The 10,120-nt window shown below is 33.7% G+C and overlaps 1 protein-coding gene across 1 annotated transcript; it reads left to right on the forward strand.

Moving 5' to 3' along the window:
• Positions 1-2,283: 2,283 nt before the first annotated feature.
• On the forward strand, positions 2,284-9,261 carry LOC140991599 (uncharacterized). The gene is made up of 10 exons (XM_073461655.1): positions 2,284-2,770; positions 3,461-3,535; positions 4,020-4,073; positions 4,706-4,784; positions 4,868-4,995; positions 5,109-5,192; positions 6,914-6,997; positions 7,215-7,366; positions 7,504-7,654; positions 8,349-9,261. The coding sequence occupies exons 1-10, from the start codon at positions 2,387-2,389 to the stop codon at positions 8,754-8,756; spliced, it is 1,599 nt and encodes a 532-aa protein (XP_073317756.1). The 5' UTR covers positions 2,284-2,386; the 3' UTR covers positions 8,757-9,261.
• Positions 9,262-10,120: the final 859 nt, after the last annotated feature.

A 10,120-nucleotide genomic window follows, 5' to 3' on the forward strand; every position in this document is an offset into this window, starting at 1 on the left:
TTTTGATTAACATTTGTTCCTCTTAAGTTCAAAAAATCAAGACAAAAATTATAGCACAACTCATAAGATAATTACACTAATAACAGTTTTGCTATGAAATTTTATAAATATTTAACTTTAATCCAAAGATTATAAATTTTGGAAGTAATTCTACTTTATAAAAATTAAATAGACTGGTCGAATAGGTCTATCTAGTATGTAAAGTCATATTTTAAATATTAAAGTAATATTTTTTCATAAGCCGGGTGGGAAAAAATATCCATATCATAAAGTAATTTGTGAGACTATCGCAAAAAAGTTTTTGTCAATTAAATTATACGACTCCGATATTTTAATAATAAGTTTCTTGTGAGATGATCTCACAAATCTATTACCGTAAGACATGTTAACATGATCCATACTTAAAATAAAAGAAATATTTTAGCATAAACTATAATATTTTTCATAAATAGGATCGAAATCCGTCACACAAAATAGATCCGGGAGACCGTTACAAATAAATTTTTGGGTTATTTTAAAATTTAATATTAAATTAGACAAGTTAGTTCCTGTGAGAAATTTTTGGGTTATTTTAAAATTTAATATTAAATTAGACAAGTTGGTTCCAGTGGAAAGTTGGATTTGTAATTATTGCGAGGCGAGGAAATCACGGAAAAAGGTGGAGTTCCCGGAGCCGCCTTAGGGGAAAAAGAGGGCTAGGACTGCAAGGGAAAAGCTAATTTCGAGCGATTTGTGGGCTGCTCATATTGAAAGGTACGTAAAATTTTTTTAATTAACTGTAAAAATATTAAAATTTACTTGTTAATGATATTCATTTATGATGTTTGGGGGCTGAGTAGTTTGTGGAAAGATGTAGACGGTAATTATTGGTTCCGGTCATGGTGGTATGTTATTCCAGAAGAGACATCCGCAGGAAGAAAACCTCATGATTTGAGGAGGGAGCTCTATTTGACTAATGATTTTGCTGACGTTGAGGTGATATATTCTGTTTTGATTTTATGTTTTAAGATTCATTTGACTCATTTAGAGCTTACAAATATTCTTCTTGAGGACCAACACCTAAATATCTGAACTGACATCCCACATTATCTGTTGATTCTGGAAGCTCGATGAGTATCATATGTATGAACTCCGCGAGGTTAAGAATCTATGGGGTTTTTGGTACATGTATTCACATCTTTGAGATGCTACTATCATGATGTGGATATTCATTTTCGAGATTCTAATTTCTGAGAGATAGAGTTGGGCTTTTTTCTTAAAATAATATTAAAAAAAATATATGTAAAAATATAGCAATTTGATACCATCTATAAATCTATAACAATCAAGTATAATCTGTACCGGATTCATAAGAATCCGTGTCAGATTGTACCATATTCAACAATTTTTTAATTAAATTTTAAATGTAATCTTATTATTTTTAAAAATAAAAAGTATCTTTTGAATCTGGAATCGCTATATTTTTATATACATTTTTTATTTTTATATTATTTTAAGAAAAAACTGAGAAAGTTGTCCCATTTTCTTTACACAACAATGTTTTGTAGATGAAATCCATTATAAGACACTGGTTTGTTATGAATCCAAAAGAATTTTCCAAGGCCAACAATGAGGTGGATGATGTGCTTTTTTGTGAATATACAAGATGAAAACGAGAAATCCAATTTTATTAGTGAGTATACAAAGCCCGCTTGCGAAATAATGATCTCGAATAATATAAGTCAATCACAATTTCCAAAAGGTAGAGCTCAATACCTTTATGTAATTTTGTCAAACGTTCGAGGAGGGTCCAATAATATTTTAAAACCTTAATACCAGATAAGTATAAGAGAAGAGATTCGACAAATCATTCTTGACTAAAGCTACCGTATTTGATGGAAAATCTTGTATTGAGTTCACCCCATGGTTTGACCTATAAATAGGTAGCTTATCACTTCATTTAGATCATCCCAACAAGCTTTTCAGCATTGTAAAAGAGAGAGTAAAGAAAAAAGAGTTATATTCTTGAGTGTGGGGTTTTCTTGTGAGTTAGCTAAATATATATTCTCGGTTATACTATGATTGATATTGTGAGATATAAAGTGTTTTGTATACACTTGTATTATTTTCTCTCTACAATAAAGATTTATAGTAGCTCTGTGGACGTAGCTTATGTTAGATGAACCACATAAATTTTTTTGTTTTTGTTGATTATTTTATTCCATAATTTTTGATACTATATTATTATTATGATCGCCATCGTTCGGTGTAATTATCCAACAAATTTATGCTGGTGGTTGAAGTAAAAGATGATATTTTTTTTTTTGTCTCATTTGAGTGCTATGCAGCTTTATTGACGGTTCGTAATAGTTAAGCCTGTACCTAAACCTTGAATGGAACATCAAACATGCTCTTGAGAAGTACTCTCCCCTCCGCTCTCTACTCCCTTCCACCTAAGCCATACAGCCGCCGTATATCCACGTCCACCGCTGCTTTTATCCGGCTAATTGTTTCTCTCACTGCTCAGAAATCTCCACCTCTCTACGCGACACTTAGGCCGCTCTCTTCTTTATCCTCCAGCTCAGAATCTTTGTCTTCATCACTAATTGCTCCCTGTGCCTGGAATCCTACGACGATTGTCCCTGGATACCTGTCGTGTTCCTTACCCGACAAGAAACCGCTCAATGTGGCCTTACTTCTCAGTGGGGGCGTCGACAGTAGCGTCGCCCTCCGCCTTCTCCACGCCGCCGGTCATTCCTGCACGGCTTTCTATCTTAAAATTTGGTTCCAGGTGTTCTCCCTCTCTCTTTTTTATGCTTTATTTCAGGTGGTCTTGTGTCTTGGTGGGTCAGCTAGTTCAGTATTGTGGTAATTGATATGGTGTGAGGCATCGTAACTATATTGTTAAGGTACTGTAGTATTAAAGAGGGGTGATCCAATTATCTATCCCTTGGTTGTTCGTGAAAATAGTTATAAGTTGCATTTGGTTCTATAATAAAAAATCTATTGGTTTGTTTTGGACGAGAATTGATTTCAAATACTCAGAGTCATTGCCGTGGATTTCAAAATATAGGTACTTTCTCAAATTCAAATCATTCAATCCAAATGCAACCATAATAAGTTTTCCATGTACACAAGTGTCCAAGTATAGATCCAATTGCAAAAAAGAGAGAGAGTGTATAAAACCTGCTGATAGTAAGCAGTTCTCTTATACAGAAGCTTGATTGAAACCCGTTATGAGTTTTAGTGTTACTGCTGCTCAGTTGTGTTATATCTGTTAAAGTAAACAAATTCATTATTTTACCATATGTAAATGATATGCCTGTGTATTGTTGGTCGGTCAAGAATGATTGAATCTCTTGAAGGTCTCAAACATCTGAACTTTTAATGCAGAGAAAAGCATGTAATCATAATTTTTCTTTTGGGCTCGTTAGTCAACACTGTAAACTCTAATTATCTTGTGATCACTACATTATTGTAGGAAGACTTTGAGAACTTTTGGTCTGAATGCCCATGGGAAGAAGATTTAAAGTATGCAAAATCTGTTTGTCATCAGGTTATACCTTATCCATTTGTGAATTTGTGCATCTTCTGATATTTCCCAAGTTTCCAACGAAATGAAGTTGTCCTTCGCATGCTACTGGAAAATAAAGTTGTTCATCTTTGAATACTCTGCTTGTGGCTACAATTTATGAAATTTGACCATTCTTGAATAGTTCCTTGTTTGTAGTGGGATATATTATATCAACAACATGAACAATTCAATATGCTACTTGACCTAGAAAATGTGTAACTATATTAATAGGAAATGATGGAATAACTTTTCAATGGTTATGCTAAATGTGAACCGTAGTGTTGAAATTGAAAGTATCCCATTGGGGCCCAAAAAGTCACATTTGGTCATCCTTTAGTCGATTATCAATCAATGTCAACAAATCCCATCAGTGTTTGTGCTACTATTGATATAGTTTGAGGTCGGTTGTTTCAACTCAGTTTTTAATTTAGAATGACATCAATTTTAATCATTTAGTTTATTGCAGGTTGATGTTCCTCTGGAAATTGTGCATTTAACAGATGAATACTGGAGTCACGTGGTAAATATTTGCTCGCTTTCACCAGCTCAACTGTTTGTCATGATAAAAATTTCCTGAGTTTCTAAACACTTCAATCTTGATTTCGATTACATTTTTGGCCTTGCCATCCACTTTTAAAGTCTTTTTAACCATCGAACTGAGGCATACCCAAAACACAGCTGATCCTTTTGTTCAGCTTGGTACTGGTTGAAGGAAGCTGGAAGGGAAAAAATAAAATTAGAGAATCTGTTACAGAACAAATGCAATATTTTATGCTTTGCACTTCTCATTATTCTACATGCCGCTCATCAAATTGGTTTTCTTGTCTTCTCCTTTGATTGGTGAGATGTCTGACTTTACCAAGTTGTCTGGTACGTGTCCGTGTTTGAAACAACAGCCTCATAGGTTTGCGATTCAAAATTTTTATGCTTAGTTGTGCTTCTAAACTAGTTCTTGTGCCTGCCTTTATCTATGGATGTAATAAGACCTTAACTTGCAAACCATGTAAATGAAATATGTCATTTATCTAGTCATTTCTCTTCAAATGTTTCTATCTTCCAGACAACTAGAAAAATATAACATAAGATACAGATATCTAAGGCAAATTGATCTCCAGGCAAAGGAATTTTTTGATTTCTGGTTTGATGTTGTAGGTATCATATATCATCGAGGAGTATCGACATGGTCGAACTCCAAACCCAGATGTTCTTTGCAATACAAGAATCAAATTCGGTCAGTAATTTAAATCCTCAACATATATTCTCTTCGGCCGTATTGTGTAAGTCATATATATGCTGTCTGTTTTTTGGTGATAGGTGCATTTGTGGATGCCGTCGGTGGCAGGAAATTTGACTTTGTTGCCTCTGGACACTATGCAAAGGTTGTTCATCCAGATAGTTGTAGTAAAGATGAGCCTTCTACTTTGGAACTGTCAAAAGATATGGTACATAAGCAACATCATTTTTTCTTTCTTATGTTTATGACATTTTGAATATTATTTTCATATTCTCATTGCTGTTTGAATGACCATGAAACCACCCAATTACGATGTTTCAGGTCAAGGATCAAACTTATTTTCTTTCTCACCTTTCTCAGTCCCAGCTTAAAGGACTCATTTTCCCTCTTGGGTGTATTTCAAAGGTCAGTGCCCGACGATTTCGGTTGGGAATAAATCTAGCAAGCGGACTAGGTCAAATTATAGTAAATGGATGATGAGTCCAAGTATCGATCCCACAGAGACTAATATTTAATTACTAGAATTTTTATCGCTTAACTTAAGCTAGACAAAATAAATAAAAGGTGATATGTGAATGATTAATCTAAACTATTAAATAAAATAATTGAAACTAAAAACGACGAATTCAACGATCAAGGAGAGATTCAACTTCAAATAACTAAGACACACAATGGTACCAAACTCTACTATGTTGACATGTGTTAAAATTCAATTAATTATTTGATTCTTGACAATCACGGTGAAATCTCCAATTTTATTTATTAAACGATTTCTCGAGTTAATAAACCTATTTAAATCTAACGGTCCAATTATTTATAGTTGAATTTAATTAGATCTAAATGCATTAAATCTTTGTAGAATTTCAGTTTTCACCTAAAACCGCACACTGAAACCGAATACTATTTCTAGTCAGTTTAACCATGTGTTGATGACGTCTTTGTTGCTATATTTAACTAATCATCTTTCGATTCGTGATTAATCAACAAACATGTAAATAGTTGATCATGCTATTAACAAGAAATATTAAATCAACATCAATCGATAATTAAAATCAAGAAAAATAATGTATTGAAAAAAAAAACCAAATATCAAACAAAGTATTGTTTGGCCCTATCGTGGTCTTAGCTTAAATAAAATCATTCCATGAATTCAAAACAAAAGTGAAAAGTCATATTTAATTTCATAGAAGAAAACAAAATAAAGAAGGAATTAGAGGAATTCTCAGTGATTTTTGGTGTGTGTTGAGTAATTCCTCCTTCTTCTGCCTTTTGTCTTCCGTGTAGTCTTCTGTTCACTTCTGTCATGCACTTCCGTCTTTTCTTCGTTTATATGTGTCTATCCTCTGCCTATTCTCTACCGTTCTCTCTCCTCTGCCTCCTTTTCTTCTATGTACGCTTCTGCCTCCATGTTTCTTTCTTTTCTTCTCTCTCCTCCTCTATTCTGCTCTCTTCCTTCCCCCACCTTCACGTCTCTCTCCTCTGCCTGCTCCCGCTCGCGCGCTGCTTTTTCTTTTTCTCTTTTTTGCGCCTCCTCTGTTCTGCTCACTTACTATGCCTTTTATATTTCTTCATGAGCCTAATCCTCCAACTCCTTGAAGCCCTTGTTAATTTCAAAAATTGTAGATAAGATTGTAGAGATTTTATTTATCAAGATCTGCACAGATTTTTTTCCAAACTTCAATATTCTCAAGATAATAAAATATAAAAATATTTTATTTTTTTTCTTTTGATATTTTGTTTCCTTTGAAGTTTTGTAATCATCTTTTCTCCCAAATTAGACTTTTTTTCCTCTTTTATTCAAATCTACAAATATTATAAAATTAATTCAGATAAACACATAATTAGGGATAATAATTACAGATAAGCACAAATATTATAAAATAAAATCCCTAAAATCTTAATAAGATTTGGGTTTATCAGTCAGCTAGAGAATTTTATGAATAATTTAATGCAAGAGCAAGCTAGTGCATTTTTTTTCCAGCAACTGTCTATCCTTCTCCGTGTTTGTTGAAAGTATGATATAAGGGATATTAGCGTCTATGGATCAGATTTGTTATGATTCCTTCCATTGCTTTAGTATAGATGTATATTCAGGTCTTAAATTCATTTCAATGTCAATTTTTCAGGAAGAAGTCCGCAGACTCGCCAAAATGTTTGAATTACCAAATCAAGATAGAAAGGATTCACAGGGGATATGCTTTCTTGGAAAGGTTCGTTTTGCCACCACCCAAAATGGCAGTGAATGATGATATTTAAAATAGCTTCAGAACCGATGGGGCTTTAAATTGTCTGAGCCGTAACCTTTTAACTCATCAAACTCTGACAAAACTTCTTGCTATATTTCTATATATCAGACTTGTTGTTCTGACTCTTTTGATGGTATTTGAGTTTCTGCCATCTAAATATCCATCTGTGTTTTGGTTACAGATAAAGTTTAGTGAATTTGTTGCTAGACATATAGGGGAAGAAGAAGGTGTGATATTGGAAGCTGAGACAGGAGATTTCCTTGGGAAACACCGAGGCTTTTGGTTCTACACAATTGGCCAACGTCAAGGATTACGACTTCCTGGTGGACCTTGGTATAACTTTTTTGTAATATTTTACTACTTTCATGTCCTAGATTAGTGCTGTATTGTGCTTACATTGTAACACCAGTACAACATATTCCTTTCACGTAAAGTTAGTTGGTCTGAAAATTGGCTTGGTTATTATATAGGTATGTTGTGGAGAAAGACATAAAAAATAATGTGGTATTTGTGTCGAGAAACTACTTTTCAGTTGACAAAAGAAGGCGCATATTTCGTGTAGGATCCTTAAGATGGTTTAATGGTTCTCCTTCAAGGCAGATCCCTCAACTCAGATGCAAGGTACAATGTTCTGTCAGTTTTTTGGACATTTTATCTACATTATATTCTCAGTCCCCTTCATAGAACATCAAAGATCAGTCACTAGTGTGGTGTGTCGATGTTTTATGAACATGACTACTTTTTAAGGATTAACAGAGATCTTGTGGAGTTATAAAATATAATCCAAAATATCAATTCCATTGATTTTTCTCATAATCCCATGATGTTAGAATCATTTAATTAATATTGTTTTCAGAAAACTATTAACTGATAAGGACCTTGTCGGATTATATAATAAAAAACTATTATCTGATTATTTCGATCATTATTGAAATAAAATAAGATTTTATTTTTTTAAATTTTGTGTTCAATTTTTTGATGTGATCGAGTAAGTAGGCCAGTTTTATGAAAGCTAAATGTAATTTAGTTCAGTATTAAAATAATTAAGTGAACTATTATCAAATCCCGTAATGTGATTTTCTTAATTCCTTTTGTTGGCCAACTAGTTGTCACTGGCCTCATGGTTTTCTTAGTTTGAAGTTGATTATTGTGTATATTCCATTACATGTGCGGAGTGGTGGCCGCGCACTAGTTCATGACAATTTATTCTTTTAGAGTGGCTGTTTTCAATACATGAGCTTTTTGTGACAAGTTGGGACTATATTTTTTAATTGATGAGATATCATCATAGCCAGTGACTTTTGAACCATTTCAGGTCCGACATGGTCCTGGTTTTTACAATTGTGATCTGGAAATAGAAATTGATAAAAATGGCCATGAAATCGCAATAGTCAAATTATCTGAAGATGATCAAGGTCTGGCTGCTGGGCAATTCACCGCCTTTTACCAAGGTTCAACCTGCATCGGATCTGGTGTGATTTTGGAGTCATGGGACGACCAAGGCTTTCCTGTTTGTGCTAGAGCAGTCGAGATTTCTAAAATGAAAGACAAATCAAAACTTGGGAAACCTGTCAAGATTAAAGTGAAAGGAACAGAGAGCATGGACGAGGAATCTCTGCAGAAAGAACGCGCGAAGCTTAATGTTATATCACACCATACTGAGACTGGGGTCTCCAGTGAAGGCATGGTGTCTCAAAGCTCAAGAAAGTCATTTATCTTCTAAAATGGTTGCGACAGCTTCAGGACAACATTTTTAGGGCATTCAAGGAATCATCAAGTTGATTTGGTTTGAATACGAATGAAGTTTGTGCTGCTAGCAAGTGACAAGTGTCAATATGTTTGTTTTTCTCGAGAAATGCAATGCGCTAGAGTAAACATGCCAACTTGGAGCAACACCTGGAGAAATCTGAGATCGATGACCCCTCAATAGCTGACGGACAGTTTTGATACAATCTCGGTTAGGCCTCATGTGGTGTGTATGCATTGTGATGGTCTAAAAACAGCTAGGCGTTTTTTTTTTGTTTCTGGAGCTTTGGACAGGAAACTTGGAGAAATAGAAATGTGACACGTTAATAATAATACCCCAAGAATGATGACGGGAAAGCCGAACAAAGGACTTTTGGTGCTTAGGAATACTAATGTGATTGTGGAAGCATTTCGTAGGTATGATTTACTTTTAACAGGGCAAATGCAATGTAATATCATACTGATACCAAACAATTTATTATTAAAAAATAATCAGTCACTCCAACCAAGTAAACTTATTTAGAATATCTTTATATCAGTGGATATTTCGGGTTTGACACTGAACCGCCATGTATATAATCAAATCAACCACTTGTTTCGGTTTTTGTTCAAATGAAACCCAATTGCTTTGATACGATTCCATCTTCGGCCCTAATGATTTCAATTCTGGTTTGGTTGCGGTACAATGTATTTGGATTAACATTTGTTCCTCTTAAGTTCAAAAAATCAAGACAAATATGATAGCACAACTCATAAGATAATTACACTAATAACAGTTTTGCTATGAAATTTTATAAATATTTAACTTTAATCCAAAATATTAAAATAATATTTTTTCATAAGTCGGGTGAGAAAAAATATCCATATCATAAATTGATTTGTGAGACTATCGTAAAAAAGTTTTTGTGAATTAAATTATATGAACTTTTAATAATAAGTTTCTTGTGAGATGATCTCACAAATCTATTACCGTGAGACATGTCAAAATGATCCATACTTAAAATAAAATAAATATTTTAGCATAAACTATAATATTTTTCATAAATCGGATTGGAATCCGTCACAAAAAATAGATCCGAGAGACCGTTACAAATAAATTTTTGGGTTATTTTAAATTTAATATTAAATAGACAAGTTGGTTCGAGTGATAAATTTTTGGGTTATTTTAAAATTTAATATTAAATTAAACAAGTTGGTTCCAGTGGAAAGTTGGATTTGTAATTATTGCGTGGTGAGGAAATCACGGAAAAAGGTAGAGTTCCCGGAGCCGCCTTAGGGGAAAAAGAGGGCTAGGACTGCAAGGGAAAAGCTAATTTCGAGCGATTTGTGGGCTGCTCATAT

This window comes from Primulina huaijiensis, chromosome 13 (genome assembly GCF_012295235.1).
Source record: "Primulina huaijiensis isolate GDHJ02 chromosome 13, ASM1229523v2, whole genome shotgun sequence".
In the NCBI taxonomy this organism is placed as follows: Eukaryota; Viridiplantae; Streptophyta; class Magnoliopsida; order Lamiales; family Gesneriaceae; genus Primulina; species Primulina huaijiensis.

What these genes read in the sequence shown, in the direction of transcription:
- LOC140991599 (XM_073461655.1), top strand. Translation starts at nt 2,387, where the DNA reads ATGCTCTTGAGAAGTACTCTCCCCTCCGCTCTCTACTCCCTTCCACCT. An exon ending in ATCTTAAAATTTGGTTCCAG is followed by an intron (nt 2,771 to 3,460) that starts GTGTTCTCCCTC and finishes ACATTATTGTAG; the next exon opens with GAAGACTTTGAGAACTTTTG. An exon ending in CTCTTGGGTGTATTTCAAAG is followed by an intron (nt 5,193 to 6,913) that starts GTCAGTGCCCGA and finishes TCAATTTTTCAG; the next exon opens with GAAGAAGTCCGCAGACTCGC.